General features: G+C 44.1%; 1 protein-coding gene and 1 pseudogene across 2 annotated transcripts; one reads left to right on the top strand and one right to left on the bottom strand.

Annotated features, from left to right (window-relative positions):
* The first annotated feature begins 6,266 nt into the window (after positions 1 to 6,266).
* ZNF436 (zinc finger protein 436) lies at positions 6,267 to 15,355 on the top strand. Of its 2 annotated transcripts, none has more exons than XM_063105085.1 (4): positions 6,267 to 6,730; positions 8,010 to 8,102; positions 8,901 to 9,027; positions 11,451 to 15,355. In XM_063105085.1, exons 2-4 carry the CDS (start codon positions 8,070 to 8,072, stop codon positions 12,701 to 12,703), a joined length of 1,413 nt encoding a protein of 470 aa, XP_062961155.1. In that variant the 5' UTR covers positions 6,267 to 6,730; positions 8,010 to 8,069; the 3' UTR covers positions 12,704 to 15,355. The 2 variants fall into 2 exon arrangements, with proteins under 2 accessions (XP_062961155.1, XP_062961156.1); XM_063105086.1 differs by lacking the exon at positions 6,267 to 6,730 and adding an exon at positions 7,285 to 7,350.
* A 1,668-nt stretch (positions 15,356 to 17,023) lies between these two features.
* LOC134385435 (5S ribosomal RNA) lies at positions 17,024 to 17,142 on the bottom strand (annotated as a pseudogene).
* Positions 17,143 to 19,672: the final 2,530 nt, after the last annotated feature.

Here is a 19,672-nt window from a genome sequence, read left to right as displayed (position 1 = left end):
ATAGCAACCAGTGTCAATTTAATAATGTCAATAAAGGTTACTTTTGGGTGAATTTTTAAAAGGTGACACCCTGGGGCAATTTTCACTAGTCACGGTCTAAATATCCATGTGTTCATGGTGTCATAGGGATTTAAAACATAGGAAAAAAAACAAAACTGAATCTCCACCCTCAATAACCTTACTGTTTTCCAAGGAGATGAGTCAGATTAAACAGCAAAAGAACAAGTCGGCTCAAGTCCACACATCTATACAGAACACGTCTGCTTCACAAAAGGACACAGAAAAGCATGAATAGTCTACAGACTGCATTAATCAGCAGGAGTCAATACCCTCCCAATGGGTCTTCCTTTGGCCACACTGACCCACCCAAATCCATGCTCTCCTCTGCAACTGACCAGAATAGGCTTTTCAGAATTGCAAATCTGGTCATATTAGTCCCCCCACTCTCCCACTCCCATCGAAAACCTTCCATTTTTTTCACTTGCCCTTGGCAGGGCCTACAAGGCCCCACGGAGCTGGCCTCTGCCTTGTCCCTGCACTTTGTGCTCCAGCCACGTTGGCCCTCCCTCAGGTCTTTGTGGCATGCTGTGTCCCTCCTTGTCACCGGATCTTTCCACATGCTGCTGGCTGGAACACATGGTTTAACCCTATCTGTTCCTTCATATTAAAGATGAAGAGGGTGTGAACTATAAGTGAGTTAGCATTAACTTTTGCCACCCAGGAAGGCTTCCTAGGGGAGGGAGATTGTTACCTTACAGGAGGAAAAAGACAAGCTTAGGTGAGGAGAAACAGAGAGGCAACGTGCTTGGCATGAAGGAGAGAAGGTCACACAGCAATGCTGTGACCAAGAGACCTTGAAAAGAAAAGTCCACTCAAGATCCTACGACCAATTTACAAGATACTTTCAAAAGGTTATAGGAGCCTAAAAGCCTATGTAGAATAAGTCTTGTTATTAGCCTCATCCAGACTGCTCTGTCTTTAGTCCTGATTTTTCTTTAGCTTAAGACTTGCATCACCACGTGCCTGTTTGGATATCTCCTCCCAAGTACTCTGCTGGCACTCAGTACAATTAATCTGAAACTGAACTCACATCTTCTCTTTCTTGAGTCTCCTCTCCTGTTTTCCCTATTTCTGTGAACTCGTTCATTCCTTAGACCCACCTGTGACTTTTTTCCTTGCCCTCTTCACTTTATCAGTTACTAATTCTACAGTCTCTCCTTTGTTCCCTTGTCCAATCTCTCTCTCCACTGCTACCAACATTAACATTGTTTTTTGGATTTTGTTTTGTTTTGTTTTTCACTTTTTTTGGCAGCGGGCATATACAGGATCGAACCCTGGACCTTCGTGTTATCATCACCAGGCTCTAACCAACTGAGCTAACTGGCTAGCCAAGGTTTTCTTTTTTCTAGGACTGGTGCAAAGGCCTTCTACTGGTCTCCCAACTCAAAACACTCCCTATCCTACCTGCATGGCTCGGAGCATCATTTCCCCCCATCATCTTCAGCAGATTTCTACCAGCTATCAAATTAAATTCAGCCTCCTTGGTTTGACTTTCAAAGCTGCCCTCCGCCTGTTTGTTTGTTTTGTTTTTTGAGGGGCTTGAAGGCTTTTATTTGTCTGACTGGTCTGGTGGACACTTGCGCCCTGCCTGTCTTTGGCGGTTCATCTTCCACCCCTGCTGTCCTTTGTGCTCAGCCTAAGGGAGGTATTTGCCCTGTTCTTGAATATGCAATGGGCCTTCCCACCTCTGACTGCTTATTTTGCTTCCTCTTCCATTCTTCAAGGCTCACCTCAGATGCACATCTTCTGTGAAGTCTCTGGTCCCCTGGCAACATGAGATGGTTCCAGAGAATTCCCACAGCACTGTAAAACCTCCCAGCACACGTTGCTTTCTACCATGGCAATGATGACTCCTTTAATATTTCTTTGACAATGTCGATTATATCTATTAATCATCGAGCATTTACTAGCTGGGTTTCTTGGGCACACTATATAACTTCTTCATGCTTCCTTTTTTCATCTGTAAAATAATGCTAATAATAGCTCCTAGCTCAAAGAGTTGTTTTGAAAATTCACTAAGTTAACACAAGGAGAGCACTTAGAATCATGCCTGACACACAGTGATGGATTACTAAATGTTAGCTATAGTTATTCAGATGAGTGTAGGAAGCACTTCACATCAATCATCTCAACTAACCCTCAGATCCCGTGAACCAGGTTACTATTATTATACTTTTTAAAAAAAGTTGTAGCAAAATATACATAACATAAACCATCTTGACTTTTTAAATTATTATTTTAATTTATCAATATACAGTATAGTTGATTTTTGTGTCCCTTTACCAATTCCTCCTTTTCCTCCCTCCCTCTCTCCCCTCCCCCCCATCAACATCATATCTGTTCACTTGTCTTAATTGTTGTGATTGTTGTGTCTTTTTCCCCGTCCCCCATCTTGACTATTTTTAAGTGTACAGTTCAGTAGGGTTAAGTGCATTCACATTATTGTGCAACCAGTCTCCAGAAATCTTCATCTTGCAAAGCTGAAACTTTACACCCATTACACAACTCCTCATTTCTCTCTCTCCCACAGCCCCTAGCATCCACTAGTCTACTTTCTGTCTATATGAATTTGTATTATTGTAGTTTTTACACACCCAGAAAACCAAGGTTCTGTGAGTACTCTGTTTCTAGAAGACAGAATCTGGATTTCAACCCAGGATCCTGGTCATGCTCCGAGCAACTTTGAAATATGGCTTCACCTCTCAGAGCATCTGTGATGTGTTTTATCTCCCCACATAAGAATGATGGCCACCGTGTGCCGAGGCCCTCCTCTGCACCATTCTCTCATTTAATCCTCACAGCAGCCCTGCAGTCCCTGTGAGGGGTGATGTCCTGTTTCCCAGCTCAGTGTCTGGCACAGAATAGGATTCAGTGAATATGGGCTTATTTGGTGTCTTGAAGTGGCTAAACAATACTAATTAAGGTTGTTGTACATTTTTAATGCAATTGTTTACACTTTTTGAAATATTGGTGCTGTTTGGAGAAAGTCAACTGAAAAGCACGAGGTCATAGAGAGCTACCCAATCCTCTCCACTCCACCCTCCTCCTGCAGTCTGCTCTTCTCACCCCAGGCCGCCCCCAGCCTGCATCTCATCTCCAGCTTTGCTGATCCACAGCCAAAGGCAGAGACAAACAGGCCAGAAGGCAAGGGGACATAAGAGACTGTCCCTGCTCTGCTTCCTCCTCCTGCTGCTCCACCCCCACACTCTGGCCATTCTTGAACATGCTCTGTCCTTTAACACCTCTGTGCCATTGCACATGCTGTTCTTGAAGACTGGAATGCTTTCCCTCCTATCTTCTCCACCTACAGAACTATTACAGTCTTTGCAAGCCAGCTCAGATGTCACCTCCTCCGTGAAGCCTCCTCCCCTCCTTCACAGCTGGGAGTCCACCCCCTCCTGGGTACTGACTAGCTCACCCCTTACCATAGCATTTGGACTACAATGACTGTTTGCAAGTCAATGTGTCCCTCATGTCCCAACTCCTTGTGCAGTAATGAGCAGACTTCAATTTTTTAAGGTTCCCAGTCTATTTGAAAAAGATGACAAATAGGATTATAAACATTGAGGTGTATTTTTATTTATTTATTTATTTTCACTGGCCAGTACAGGGATTGAACCCTGGACCCTGGTGTTATCAGCACCACATTCTAACCAAATAAACTAACCAGCCAGCTCTCAAGGAACATTTTAATTTTTTTTACAATTTATTTATTTTTAATTTTTTTAATTGATTATACATATTTTGGGGGTTCAACACTGACGTATGTTGATCAAATCAATATTATTTGCATATACATGATTACAAATCTTACTTATTCTTTATGCCCCTTTTCCAATCTCTCCCCATCCCTGTCTTCCTCCCCCCTTCCACCTCTGATAACCATAGATTTCTTCTCTCCGTCTGAAAGAGTAATGGTTACTCTACTGATTTGTTGCCTAGATGATCTGTCCAGTGCTGAAGAGGTGTGTTCAGGTCCCCCTCTATTACCATAGAGTAGATGCTTCTTCTGTCACTCTGGAATGGGCTTTGTGGAGAGAGACAAACTCTTCTTTTCTTTGGTCTCTGTTGTTTACTCTCTTTGCGTCAATGCACTTGAGTGGCTTGCAGGACATCTACACAGCGATTGTGGTGTCTAGCCACTTTTGTGGCAGCCGTGGCTATTGTGGTGGATGTGGTGGGCCCCCCCCCCCATGGAAGTGGTGTTTTTGGCATGCTCCTTGCCTGGATGCAGAAGGAGGGATCAGTCTCGGATCCATGCCTCAGCACCCCAGGTGGGCCCCGTGGCAGCAGTGAGTGGCATGTCAAGGCACATTTTTAAATATCTAACAAATTAATGCTTCTGATACAAAAAAATTACCACATAATTGTGCTGCTCACAAGATAATTATAGGATTTTAACTTGCAGTGCTCCACAGGCACGGTGGTCTGGTAATAGGACACAAGTTTTAGAATATACAGAGAGGGTCTTTGATCAAATTAACCAGTAGCTCCAATATAATGTATAATCTCATTTGGAGGTAATGTCAAAAGCCTAAATTGGAGACCCTGGCCAAATGGCTCTCCTGGGCCCTTTCCTTAGTGATAGGCTGTTCTGCTACCTCTGCATACAGAAGGTGCTCACTGTTTGCTGAATGATGGGAACAAACAATACCTTCCAAGTTCATTACTGAAAACCCACATACAATAAGTATTCCTGAGAAACACCGAAGTCCTGAACAATGGGGCAGGAAGCCACTTCCTCCTCCAGTGACCCCAGCCCTCAGAGTCCAGCTGAAGGCTGCAACAGGAAGCCCATCAGCCACTGTCTTTCCTCCCCCTTTTCCCCACTCCCCCCAGGGGCTATAAATGCAGTCATGCTTTCCATCTGCTCTCAGCCTCTCTTCTCCACCCTCTTGGAGGGTCTCAGGTGAAGAAAGAAAAGAGTACTTACAGAAGAAGGCAAGCAGCCAACCGGGCTTGGAGAGCTGTCCTGCCCCCAGGCAGGCCTGAGGAATAAAAGAAACAGTGAGAGCACAAAGAAGGGCTTACAGCACTACAGCAAGGGGAGAAAAGGGCCTAAGAAAATTTACAAAGCAGTCTGTCAGAGAAGGGATGAAAAGGGAGCTGTGCAGGGCTGAGGGCCTCAAGCCTCAAGCCCTCATCTCACCTCAGGCCCAGTTAGAAACCTGCAATTGCTCAGCCCAAAGTCTGAACCAGTCCCCCTTGTCCTTGTTCCAAGGAGTTTGGTTATTAACCCCTGACCCAGAGGTTTCAACTTGCTGGGTTTGAGGTGGGAGGCTTCATCTTGCTGGGTTTCTGGCAGCCCCAAGGACTTCTCCTCTACTAGGCTCAACACACCATTCACTTGAACCCACCACCAAACTGGCCCAACTTCCAGCTCTGTCTGAATTTCCCGCAGAAACACAATATGAGGATAAGGTCACCCACAGATCCTCACAGCTATTGAGTAACTTTGATTTCCCAGATTTTCTGAGCAATTGAATATGCCCATAGGCCTTTCTAGAAATCTCCCCTGCCACCAAAGGTAGGATTAATAACAGAGTGCTCACTCTGTGCAGAGTGCTTTATGTCACCTCACTTAGTCCTCACATCCTTAGGTATTATTATCCCCATTTTACAGAAAGGGAAATGGAGAGATTAAATGACTTTCCAAAGGATACCCAGCCTGGATTCCAACCCAGGTCCGCCTGACCTTGATGTCCACATTCTTTCTGCTACGGATACTGCCTCTTGGGAATCCTCCAGGATTCCATTTTATGTGGTGCCCAAATCAACTTTATGTGGGGTAGGATGGTACCATTTTGTGGCATCTAAAGAATTCCTAGCCCACAGCTGGGATTGGGAAGGGGAGTAGGAGTGAGAGAGTCTGCATTATGGCTGAATAGGGTCCTACTAGTTCTTCTTTTTAGACACTTGAGTAATTTAACCATAAATAACTGGGCACTGGGAACAGGATACTCACTAATAAAAGCATGGCCTGAAGTCATGCTTGAAAAAAAAAAATTCAAGTCCCTTAGTGGGTGGATGTATCTGCAAAACAAAAGAAAAGCCCCTTTCCCAGCCCAGGCAGAGAAGTCTCCTGTACAGTTAAAGACAACAGGCTTCCGGGCACGTAGCCAAGGTTCTGGGGATATTTATAACTTGAAGAGGGTGGGAGTCCCCAATAAGCTGCTATATTCTTTTTCCATCACTTCCCTCTCCAAGGCTACAGTGAGCTAGAAGCTCTTCCCCACGCAGAATGCCTGCTTTCCCTAGTGTTCGACTTCCATTGTCTAATTCCTTCACCCTGGCTGGGGAAAGGGAAGGCTGCAAGTCCTTCCGTTCAGAGGAACTCCAGCTGAATGCAGCTTAGCTGCTGGTGGTATTTCTTGGCCAGCTGCTGTGGTCTCAGGGATCTGCCTATGAGCCTGCGGTTTCTGAGCTGCCTGTGAGTCTGAGGTCTCCGGAATCTGAGAATCTTCGGGATCAGTCTACAATCTCATTTTGCCTTCAAGTCTACGGATTCGAGATCGACCTGCAGGTCTGAGATCTCCGGGACCTGCCAGTGATCTCTAGACTCTTTCCGAACGTCAGAGGTCTGAAAGGACTCTGTCTGCGGCTTTGGGATCAGTTTAAAGCCTCTCGGATCTTGGAGCCTGTGAGCTAGTGGATCATTTGCGGTCAGGAGGTATGTCTGTTCGTTCCCAACTCGGGTTTTCGGCCTCCTACCTTCAGCCGAACAGGGACAGCTAACATCCCGAGGTCCTGCCCGGCTCAGGCCCTGAGAGGTCCAGGGTCCCTTCGGCGCGGTAGGCCTGCAGGAACCCTATTAGCAGACAAGCCCTCTGGAATGAAAAGGACAGCCAGACCCCGCCCTGAGACTTGGCCATCTCCTCCTCAAGCACCCGATCCCCCATCCCGTTTCTGATTTCCCTCAGGGCTTTCGATTCCCGTCAGCTGAGCGCAGCTCAGTCCGCCTCTCAAGGGGCGCTTTCTTTAGAAGGACGCAGTCGGACACCCCTACGGGACACCGCCAGGCCCAGCCGCAGTCCACACTCGCGAGGCGGACGGGCGGCGCGGGGCCTCCTGGGAGTCGTAGTCTGCGTGGCAGGGTGCGAACGCCGCAGAGGCTACTGGGAGATGTAGTGCGTGGGCGGGGCTCAAAGTTCCGCTCGGCCTCCGAGTCTTCCCTGGGGAGTGGGCGGCTGCCGCTTTTCTCTCTGGCCTGGGCTGTCAGATGAGGGCTAATCCCAGCGGAGCTCAGCACAGGCCAGCACTTAAATTAGGACCGACATCGCGGATAATGAGGTCTGACTCAAAGGAAGCTTCTAGGGATGTGAGGAAAAGCAGGGCAATCTCCCTGACTTAAACAGGCTATGGTCTCCAAGAGCAGAAAGCGGGAGATACTCCGCCCTGGCTCGGAGGACGCGCTTCCTTCTCCGCCCTTTTGTTCTTTTCCCTCCTCGGATCTTGGCCTCTCACTGGCTTTTGTACGCCGGGGTGGAACACAAATTCCCGGCAGCCACGGGGGCAGCGCAGGCGCGATGGAGGAGCTCGGCCACGCTGCAGGAGGCGGGCCTAGGGCTCGGCATCTAATTGGCAGAGCGTTCTCCGAGCTTTGCTCGCTGATTGGCCGAGGCAGCTGCCGGAAAGGACCCAGCCTCGACATGGAAGAGCAGAGGCGTTATGTGGGCTGGGCTGAGAGCCTCCTCCCCGAGACAGCATCGGCCTGACCCCCCCGCCCCTGAGGGGCCCAGCCAGGGGGCTGTCCTAGTAGATTCCAGCATTGCCTCCACCCCGTGGTGGCGGAGACACAGAGGGCGGGTGGGGCTCGGGGGTCAGAGAGGGGAGTGACGCGTCCCGGGTTCAGGGACCTCCCCGCCCGCCTTGCGGCCAGAACTCCAGCCCTGGGGAGTGGGCAGGGCCTGTTGTACCGTGCCTCACGCCCAGCTTTTCGCCTCCTTCAGCGCTGTCTGCTGTCTGCTTTTCCTGCCCTTTCTCCCTGGAGGCGAACCCTTGTGCCCGCGATGGCAGCCACCCTGCTCATGGCTGGGTCCCAGGTAAGCTGGGGGTGGCTTCTTGGACCTTGCCTCTGCTTACCCACCTCGTCTGTCATTTGTCTGCTCTGCAAACTCCTGTGGGAAATTCTCTGGGATTAGTAATTCGTTCGCTTGAGTTTTCTGCCTCCAGGGGCCTAGTACCAGGCCATTATAGCCACATACAAGCATATACCAAACACTTGCTGTATGCATTTAAGTACTGGGGGGGGTAAAAAAAGGAGGAGACCGGCGCTACCCGCCTGCTTACAATGTGCAAGGAGAAAGACGCATCCGGTTAACCGTGACACAATGTGATAAATGCTCTATTTGCTATAGGAACAAAATGCTGTGGTGTAGGAACCAAGAAGTGGGAGTAATAAATTCCATCGGGGGCATAACAGCTAGGAGCGGAGCAGAGGGGTGGGGGGCACTGAAGAAACAGTCGGTACTGGAGCAGGACCACAAAGAATAGTAGAATTTCACTAGTCTGAGAAAGATATTTTAGGAAGAGAGTAACATTGTGAGTAAAGGTATGGAGTGATGTAAGTGCTAAAAGGGTTCTGAGAAAGGCATGCCTAGAGGATAAGGTTCCCCAAGTGGGGCAGGGATCTTTGGTTATGGGACCAGAGCAGTCAGCTCATAAATTGTTCCCTTCTTTTCCACATCTCTTTTTCATTTGTTTATTTCTTTGGATTCTGCAGATTAGACTTAATACATTTTGCCTCCTCAATATTTCTAACCATGTCTCTAATTTCAAGAAGAAAAACTGGTACTAACCTCCTAGATACCAAGTAATGAGGAAGCATTGTGTGATTTCAGGCACCTGTGACATTTGAAGATATGGCCATGTACCTCACCCGAGAAGAATGGAGACCTCTGGACCCTACGCAAAGGGACCTATACAGGGATGTTATGCAGGAGAATTATGGAAATGTTGTCTCATTAGGTAAGGATTCTACCTTTCTTCACCCCCACATTTTTGAGACTGTGTCAAAATAGCTTAGCTCTTTCGACACAGCTTAGTTGATTTTTTTAAAGCACTTAATTGGATATTGGCTTGAGTTGAGTCCTCAGGCAAATCTTTGTGGGGTTTTTTTTTTTTTTTTTTTTAAAAGATGACCGGTAAGGAGATCTTAACCCTTGACTTGGTGTTGTCAGCACCATGCTTTCCCAAGTGAGCTAACCAGCCATCCCTATATAGGGATCCGAACCCGTGGCCTTGGTGTTAACAGCATCACACTCTCCCAAGTGAGCCACGGGCTGGCCCTTCAGGCAAATCTTTGAATATGGGAATGTCCACATCATATTGTCTAAAAAGAAAAAATGTTTCTGCACGTTTCAGAAACGTTCAGATTTCTTGTTCCCTGAGTTATTTGCCATTCTCCAGCTTGTTTGTACAGATCACTGACCAAACAGGTCTGACATAATGGTGCTTGCCAGGATATAAATGCCCCTGTAAATGGTGCTTTCACTCTAGGGCACTAGAAGATGAGGGAGTTCTAACCCAGGTTCATGGGAAGGCAAAAGACAGCTTTTTGTGTTTATTTTGGCTTCAGAGCCCTAGCTTTATCTTGAGTTCTTTATCTGAGTAGGTTCTTGTCTAGATATTTTTCAGAGTTGATTATAGATTTTGAGTGTGTCAGATGTTGTCCCAGAAGAATCCTGAAATAGTGAGATCACAAATTCTATTAGAGAGGGCAACCTATTTTTTTTTTCATGGTTTGCAAAGTTGTCATGTCTCTTAGCTATACTTTGTTGTGGATGTAACTAAAACAAACAGTATATTCTCGAGCTGGAGTCTTTTGACTCACTTTGTCTCCTGTTAAGACTTGACAGAAGTTAGCAAGCTTGCATGGTTCATTAGGTCCTCTGCCACTCATTAGGACTAATACTTTTGTTGAAATCTTTATTCCATAGGTTTTCGCAGAACAAAAGATGACTCTGAGGGCTTTCCTTTTCAAATTGGACTTTCTCTGATGTCCCAAGTTTCTTGGATCCTTCCTTTAGAAAAGCAACCATAAATAAAGTTATCTACCCACATCTATTGCAGTCTATAGCCCAAGTATTCTACTCAATCCAACAAAAAACAAGAAATGAGAATTTTTTTAAATGTAAATTTATATTCCTATAGCCCAAGGAGCATTTGCAGAAGGATGGAAGCACCAGAAAACTGGTTTCTTGCCCAACCAATATTTATAAGCCTTCTTTACCTCAGGATTCCTCAAGAACCTTTACTTTTTTCTTATCAGGCATTGTGGGTTTCTAAGGAGAGGATATTGTATGCACCATTTACCAAACTAATTTATCCATGGACTCTTTTCTTCCAACATACCTACTAACATCTTTCTGAAGAGGGTACTAAGAAACCCAATTTGGACAATGCAGTGTCTGGTAGAAAGTTCCTTGTAGACAGTGGTTGTATATTTTGATTTTCATTTGAAGACTAGATATGAAATATATTTAGTCACTGTCAAGAATGTTCTGAGCCAGACATCTTCTGTACCTTCTTCAACCTTCCCACTCCTATTTTCATTAAAAGACCACTAGAAAGTAGAAAGTAGCATTCGGCAGTCTCTATTTCTGTCACCTAAAACATGACATAGATAGTTAAAAATCTGCTTTTCTCCGTACTACCGTAGTTAGGTTCTTAGTAAATCTTTTTGTTGTTGTTGTTGCTGGCCTGTAGGGGGATCCAAACCTATGACCCTCGGTGGTCGTTAGTAAATCTTTTTTTTTTTTTTTTTTTAAAGATGATTGGTAAGGAGATCTTAACACTTGATTTGGTGTTGTCAGCACCACGCTCTCCCAAGTGAGCTAACCGGCCATCCCTATATAAGGATCTGAACCCTTGGCCTTGGTGTTATCAACACCACACTCTCCCAAGTGAGCCACGGGCTGGCCCTTCATTAGTAAATCTTATATGATGATAATGATGAAAACTTGACAAGTTAAAAAAAAAAAATACACATACACATATAAAATTTCAAGGCTCTAGGCTGTTAGAGATTCTAATTTAGAGTCTCTTATGTTTTCCATTTCTGGTTGTTTTCTTCTTTCGAAATGCTAGGAATATGCAGTTTTCTTAAAGAACCATTAACTATAGTGACATAGAGCTTGACCTTTTTATCAGACACACCTGGGTTTGAAACCTGGCTCTATCATTTACTGCTTTAACCTTAGGCAAGTTATTTCACTTGTCTGGATTTTGGATTTCTCATTCATAAAATAGAGATATACTGCCTGACTCTCAGGATGGTTGTGATAATGAATAAAGTGATTCATATAAAGAATTTAGTATAGTGCCTAGCACACAGTAGATAATTGTTTTGTGCATTTACCAATCTTATTATTACTTACTGTTTCTTGCAGATTTTGAGATCAGGAGTGAGAACGAGGTGAATCCAAAGCAAGAGATTAGTGAAGATGTAGAATTTGGGACCACATCTGAAAGACCTGTTAGGAATGCTGAGGAAAATCCTGAAAGTGAAGAGGCCTTTGAAAGTGGGGATAGGTCAGAAAGACAGTGGGGAGATTTAACAGCAGAAGAGTGGGTAAGCTATCCTCTCCAGCAAGTCACTGATCTGCTTGCCCAGAAAGAAGTCCACACAGGCATCCGATATCATATATGCTCTCATTGTGGAAAGGCCTTCAGTCAGATCTCAGACCTTAATCGACATCAGAAAACCCACACTGGAGATAGACCCTATAAGTGTTATGAATGTGGAAAGGGCTTCAGTCGTAGCTCACACCTTATTCAGCATCAAAGAACACATACTGGAGAGAGACCCTATGACTGTAATGAGTGTGGGAAAAGTTTTGGAAGAAGCTCTCACCTCATTCAGCATCAGACAATCCACACTGGAGAGAAGCCTCACAAATGTAATGAGTGTGGGAAAAGTTTCTGCCGGCTCTCTCACCTCATCCAGCACCAAAGGACACATAGTGGAGAGAAACCCTATGAGTGCGAGGAGTGTGGGAAAAGTTTCAGCCGGAGCTCTCACCTAGCTCAACACCAAAGGACCCACACAGGTGAGAAGCCTTATGAGTGTAACGAATGTGGGCGAGGCTTCAGTGAGAGATCTGATCTCATCAAACACTATCGGGTCCACACAGGAGAGAGGCCCTACAAGTGTGATGAGTGTGGGAAGAATTTTAGTCAGAACTCTGACCTTGTGCGCCATCGCAGAGCCCATACGGGAGAAAAACCATACCACTGTAATGAATGTGGGGAGAATTTCAGCCGCATCTCACATTTGGTTCAGCATCAGAGAACCCACACTGGGGAGAAGCCATATGAATGCAATGCTTGTGGGAAAAGCTTCAGCCGGAGCTCTCATCTCATCACACACCAGAAAATTCACACTGGAGAAAAGCCCTATGAGTGTAATGAATGTTGGCGAAGCTTTGGTGAAAGGTCAGATCTAATTAAACACCAGAGAACCCACACAGGAGAGAAGCCCTACGAGTGTGTGCAGTGTGGAAAAGGTTTTACCCAGAGCTCCAACCTCATCACACATCAAAGAGTTCATACGGGAGAGAAGCCTTATGAATGTACTGAATGCGAAAAGAGTTTCAGCCGGAGCTCAGCTCTTATTAAACATAAGCGAGTTCATACTGACTAAGTCCTGTAATTATGATGACTGAGAAATGATTCATTTGAAGGTACAATTTTATTTGCTATCAGTGAGCTCCCTCATGACTGAGCTTCTTTTACTGTACTGACTTTCCTAGTTGTGGGCCACAATTTAAAACATCAAAGAAGACAAGCCATTTGAAATTCTCAGCACCACACTCTACCAAGTGAGCCACAGGCCGGCCTGCCATTTGAAATTCTGACCCACGGCATTGAGAACTTTATCCCTTCCTCCAAGATAGTGATTTTTCTTCACTAAATATTAAAGGATTATTTCCGCAAAATCAGCCCCACAAGTAACTGGAAATCTGAAGAACAGGGAACAAATGCTGGTAAATGCCCAGGGCTGGAAATGGAGTAAATCTTTAAAAGTTTTTTCTCCCATCCTGGCCCAAAGAACTGTGCTGGGGGACTCTAATAGGCTAGTCACAGCTGCTTTGCAAGAAGGCAACTAGAGACTCAGCCTGAGTTGCCACACCTATTTACACACCATGGTAGTTGGGCACACACCTTCCCCTCCAAAGGGCTCTTTCCTTGAGTTGCTCATACCTTTGTATCTGAGAGCAAGATTCTGCATGATGAAGGCAATGATCATAACTTTGCTTCTTCTTATTGTTTCTAATTAACTTGTTTAAAGTTTGCATCTTTGTGAAAGCTAACTGAAGATACAGTTTGAAAGGAAAAATGAGACACAGGTTTGGGGACCAAGGACCCATCAATGGTGTGACTTTAGCAAGAGATGCCCACTGTTGTTATTGCCATTAATCAGATGTATGAATTTTCTTTGGGGATTGCAATAGGGAACATTGTAGGGAAAATATCTTCAAGGAAAGATAGGACCATAAGTGATGGTGGTGAATAAGGAACAAGTGGAATTGACCCCTTCAGGGAAGGAAGCAAGGAGTCCCTTCCCAATGAATGTAGGTCATTTCTGTGTTGTTTCCCCTCTAATCTTTAAGATCAATTCTCCCTGTACTGCTAACTCTAGGATTTGATAAGAGCCACATCTTAGTGTTTATCTTAGCTTGCATAAGGGCATGTGTATGTACAGTGATATGTGTATTCCTGTGGTTTTTCTAATAGCAGAAACTGAATTCACACAGAATTAGCATGTTCTTGGGTGATATGGATCATGTGACAGAACTACAGACATAACTCCAATGTGAGAAATCTTTTTAAAAAATCATGAAAAAATTGAACACTAGTGCTATAGTATGCATCTCCCAATAAGGTCTGCCTTAGTACAGAACTAAGCACTTGTTTGTATGTGTACATCAGTTGTGGGAGATAATGACCAGACAGGTTGATTGTCCTGTTCTCAGACTGAATTATCTCCTATGGCAATGAAGAGCCCTTTGGCCTAGTCAGAAGGAATTAATAAACCCACATAGGAATGTATTTCCATCCTCCTAGCCTACAGATATAAGCAGTTAAAATGTGAGTTGACTCAATTTAAGCCCAATAGTGTCAGTTCTCCTTATCTCAGCCCAAACAGGAATGGAATTAAGAAATATCCCAGATGGGCCGAGCCCATGACGCACTCGGGAGAGTGCGGCGCTGGGAGCGCGGCGACGCTCCTGCTGCCGCGGGTTCGGATCCTATATAGGAATGGCCGGTGCACTCACTGGCTGAGTGCCGGTCACGAAAAAGACAAAAAAAAAAAAAAAAAAAAGAAATATCCCAGATGTGATGCTTATCCAAGTATGCGGGGTGGGAGGAATTGATACTGAGGAGATGGGACTGGAGTAAGGAATGTATTTTGAGAGTGCCCCTGTTTATTTCTACTGTGCTTTATAGTGAATGTTGTAACATTTAAAAAATGCTTTTGCCATAGTTCTTTGGGACTTGGTGTTAAAGGAGCCAGTGGTCTCTCTTGGGTAGTTTACTAGAATGTGTTATTGTGACCCACAGCTCTGTGGGACTGCATCACTTGCAAATGACACAACTTCAAAAGTAACACAACGAAAAACCACTTCACTGAGGGGGTTTCTTCATGTTGCCACTCCTATTTAAATACAAACTCTGGCAGAGAGCATGTTTTTTGTTCTATACAAAACCTAGCACACTGTGGATATTCATATTTTAATTTGTTAGGTGACTTATGTGTTCTTGGTAACTAAACTCAAATATGTCTTTTCCTGTATCAGTGTTGCTGATGGCTTTAATGAATATCAAAATTTTCCTGTTGCTTCTGTGAGCCACTACAGGTGTCATCTTGGGAGTGGCCATGACCTAATTGTATTTCACCCCCTTTTCCTTCTCTGCTCTTGCCCCAACCCAACCTGTTCTTGCTGCGGCTTTTGGCTTCTTAGAGGTGAAAGGCTTGAGAAAAGTCTTCTAAAGTGCCCAGCCATCTCTCCATACACGTACAATCCAGCTGGGAAGTTAAAAGGGCAAGGGCCACACCAGTTCTGTCTCCTCTTTTTCTGCCAATTGCTGCCCACTGCTGTGCTGAACTTTATGTAGAAGTTATGCATCAGCTCTATTTGCTGATGCTTTTTGCATGCCTTCTGCTCCCAAGTCCCTGGATGCTTCTGCACATACTCTGAACACTTTGTGCCTGTTTTCTATGGTTGTAGAGAGTGAATGAACCATTACGTATGTAGAGCAGTTTTCCTTATGGTATTGATCACAGTTATCCTAGTGTCTATCTACATTGTATTATTCTAACAGTCTTCTATAATTAAAAGTATAATTTTTAAAATCAAAAAAACTGAGAATTATTTTAGTAATCCAGCACCAATTCATATAACAACTTTTTATCAGATTCATGAAAATTGGGCACAATTGTCCTTACATTGATGCATTTTGTACAGATATACAGATATTTTGTACAGATGTTGTGGATATTAGGGAGAACGGTGTCTTGAGCCTTCTGTATATTGCCATAATCAGGAAAGATGCAAAAACCTGTTCAGTTTCCTATGAAGGTTATGCTGGTGGCAGAAGCAACATGGAAATATTTGGTATGAATGACTCATTAGCTTTGGAGTAGGGGAAAAAAATCTAAAAGGAAAAAAAGGCTTTGTTGTTTTAAGGAGATATTTTGGGGCATACATTAAGAATACTAAAACGATTTCTACTGCACTGGGATTGGGTTCCCAGAACAGAGATACCTCTTAGAAACAATGAAAGATTTTCTATTCGTGATATAGTTGCACAGTCTGCCCAAGGCAGGGATTTTGTATCACCAGGATGTGACCACAATTTTCAAATTACTTATAAGTAATTTTCTCTTATGAAATCTTTTCTTTAAATGGAGAGCTATCATAGGCAGAGGTAAGGGGGTAAAGTGTTTTATATTGAGGAAAATTATAAATGTGAAGGAAATTTTTGAATTAGCCCTATAGCCAAGACTCAGGGGAAAAAAATGTTTTATCAAAACACTTCTTAAGCCTCTATTTCTCCTTTCAACATGTTCAGCATTTTTGATTGCTGGGAAGGAAAGTTAAAGGAAAATTTCCCTCCCTCCCCAAAAGATGACCGGTAAGGGGATCTTAACCCTTGGCTTGGTGTTGTCAGCACCACACTCAGCCATTGAGCCAACCGGCCATCCTTATATAGGATCCGAACCCGTGGCCTTGGTGTTATCAGCACCGCACTCTCCCAAGTGAGCCATGGGCCGGCCCAAGGAAAATGTTAATTAACCTGGAGAAGTGTAGCTCAAGAGCCTCTTCTCTAAAGGTATTTGATATGTTAATCTTTTGCCATTATTACTATTATTGAGCAAATTTCTTTCTGCCTGAACTGTTTTCTGGGAGGTTAGAGGCAGGTTAAGCCTGTATCTCTATGCTGTTAGGACACCACTAAGTGCACTGAAATGATAATTTGCCAAATGGTTCCCCGGTGCTTCAGAAGTTAGTATTGCTCCCAAAGGAGTTCCTATGCCCTTGGAGAAATGAACTCTTTGGAAGCGTTTGTTAGATACCCAAGTCTGTGGGAGAGTAGCAGACTTAGGCTTATTTATAGGAAATTTCAATATAGAAAAGACTGGTAAGATCATTAGTGAAAATAACTGAGTAAAATTAATGGAAGAAAATTACCCTGTAATGACCTAAAATGGTTTTGTGGGAAATCCCATTGTATCATGTTTTCCTAAATGCTTTGTTTTCAAAGTTTGCATCATTTTCAGCTTCTTCAAAGGTGGTTTTGTTTTATTTTATTTTTCCTACTGGGAGAGATTGCGGCTGATGACACCAAAATCACACCAGCCCCCGCAACTGCTTTCTGGACAGCTCCACTTGAAAATTACCCAGGCACCTTGAAATCAAACCCCAAACCAACTCAACTTGCTACTTTTTTTCTTTAAAGCCTACAGCACCCAGTATTCCCAGGCAGTCTCACAGCTAAGTACTAACCAGGCCCAACCCTACTTAACTTCCGAGATCAGACAAGATCAGGCACATTCAGGGTGGTATGGGGATAGACTCCAATTGCCACTTTCTTCAACCACTCCCCACCTGTTTCTCCTAACTCAGTCATTGCCTAGTTATCCAAGCTAGAAACTTGCTTATCATTCTTAACTCTTGCTTCTTTAGTAACCGTCCCCAAATCAATAATGAATATTAATAGTATAAATAGCCATTCAGTCATATCTTTTCCACCTCCTAAATATTTCTTAAATCCATCTACTTCTCTCTACTGTCACCACTTACCATGTGACTTTGGGCAATTACTAAGCTTTGCTGTTCCTTGTATTCCCCAATGGGGTTAATTATATCTACTTCATAGAGTTGCAAAGAGTAAATGAGATAATGGAGCTCAAAATATTAGCAGCAATTATTCAGACCATCACTGAGCCACATCTTACTCACTGAAATGACCTCCTAATGAGTCTACTCTTTTCTACTTTGATACCCTTCAGTCTACTCTTTCTTTCTGCAGCTAGAACGATCTTTGTGAAAGGCAAATCCCTTCATGCCATTCTTCTGTGTAAAACCCTTGTATGCTTCCCATTGCTAGGAGCATGCATTGAAACTCTTTCCATGTAACTTATGAGGAGTTCATTCACGATCTGGCCTCTGCTGCCCTCCCCAGCTCTGGTTCTCTCCACTTTCACTGCACTTGCAACACTCCAAGCTACATCTCTTTCTCTCCACTCTTCTGGCCAGCTCCTACTCATCCTTCAGGTCCCAAGCTGGACTTGTTCTAGGAAACCTTTTCTGATCTCACAAGACTGGATCAGGTGTTTCTTTTCTGCTTTCCCTGGGCTTATCTCAATCAAAGCACTTTATCTCAATTTTGTAGTAGCCTGCTTACTTTCTTGTCTCCTCCATTAAACTTTGATATCCCTGAAGAAGTCACTGTGTCTTGCTCCCGATTGTATCTTCAACCCTAGCAAATGTTTGACCTAGAGTAGGCAAGCAACAAATATTTCCTGAATAAATAAGAGGAGAATATGTATAAACTTCATTCCATTCGGCAGGGCTGATAACTTTATTTCTGATTTGTCACCATACCAAGCTAGTCCTAAAAAAACTTTCTTTTCTTTTCCTTTTTTTTTTGGCAGCTGGTCAGTTTGGGGATCCGAAACCTTGACCTTGATGGTATAACACCACAATCTAGCCAACTGAGCTAACTGGCCAGCCCATTAAAAAAACAAAACCAAAAAAACCCTAAAATTCTGTCATTGGTATATCTGGTGGGGACTTATGCAAGAGGAAGAAGACTCCCAGAGGTGATGTCATCCATCTAAGACCCCTCCAGGTGAAATAAAGACAGACCTGCCCCTGGCTGCTCCTCTACTTAACCCTCCAAAGACAGCAATGATTCACTGTTACCTAGGAATAGACTTTTTCCATGGCAACTTTGAAATGTGTTGCAAGGCAGGCCCCCAATACAGAGAGCTTGGGCAGGATTATAAACTCCCTGTTCTCAGTTTGGCATTTGGTTAATCTCTGAATTCTCCAACCAAGTACATAAACCAATGGTTGTTAACATTTGGGGGAGGACCCAGATTCCTTTGAGAATCTAATGAAAGTTTTGGATCATTTGTTATTTTTATTGAGTTCTGAGAGCTCTTTGTATATTTTGGATATGAGTCCTTTATCAGATAAATAATTTACAACTATTTCTCCCACTCTTTGACCTATCTTTTCATTCTCTTAATAGTGTCTTCCAAGGAACCAAAGTCTCAAATTTTAAGTCCCATTTTCTGATAGGATTTTTACTCACAGTTTCCTTTTCTAAATCTCTGCCTCAATAGCTCTTGAGGCATAAAACTTAAATCTTTGGTTTTTAGGCAAGGGAGGCAAGAAGATGCTTTCTGAACTTCATTCTTGTTTGGTTATATCCACCCTTTATTGAAGTTGGGGTTTTGTCCCAGGTAGCACTGCCATTAGACCAGGGCAATGGAGTTGCCTCCTTGGGCTCTGATTTGGCCCTCCTCCACTTGCACCTTTCCCCATGGGACCAAGGAAACCTGCCTATGCAGAGCTTACCTTTCCCCCTCCTATATCACAAACTCCAGGTGTCCAGGACTTTAGAATTCTTTGCCCAAACAAACAGTTCACTTCCAAGCCTCTTTCCCATGTTCGTTCTCTTCAGGGCAGATCAAGATGCCTTTGTGTATCCCTAGTGTTGTCAACCAGTACCCAAGGGGAGACAATGGGGAGTTGAAGAAACACACTTATGGGATCAGGAGGGCTACACAGGCTGATGACCTGTAAAGCATCTTAGTTTATTTTATTTTATTATTATTATTATTTTTGCCATTTTTGTGACCAGCCGCACCGCGCTCAGCCAGTGAGCGCACTGGCCATCCCTACGTAGGATCCGAACCTGCGGCCGCTGCACTCCCAGCACTGGTGCCGCACTCTCCCGAGTGAGCCACAGGGTCGGCTTCTTAGTTTATTTTAGGTTCTTTATTATAAGCCAGTAAAAATAACAAATTGTACTGATTAAGTCAGTTATGTCTGGTACAAAGCTATTTATAGAACATTCACTGCTGCCACAGTGC

This window comes from Cynocephalus volans, chromosome 8 (genome assembly GCF_027409185.1).
Source record: "Cynocephalus volans isolate mCynVol1 chromosome 8, mCynVol1.pri, whole genome shotgun sequence".
Taxonomy (NCBI): Eukaryota; Metazoa; Chordata; class Mammalia; order Dermoptera; family Cynocephalidae; genus Cynocephalus; species Cynocephalus volans.
The sequence above is the reverse complement of the archived record's forward strand: the minus strand, read 5'-3'. Positions and strand labels throughout refer to the sequence as shown.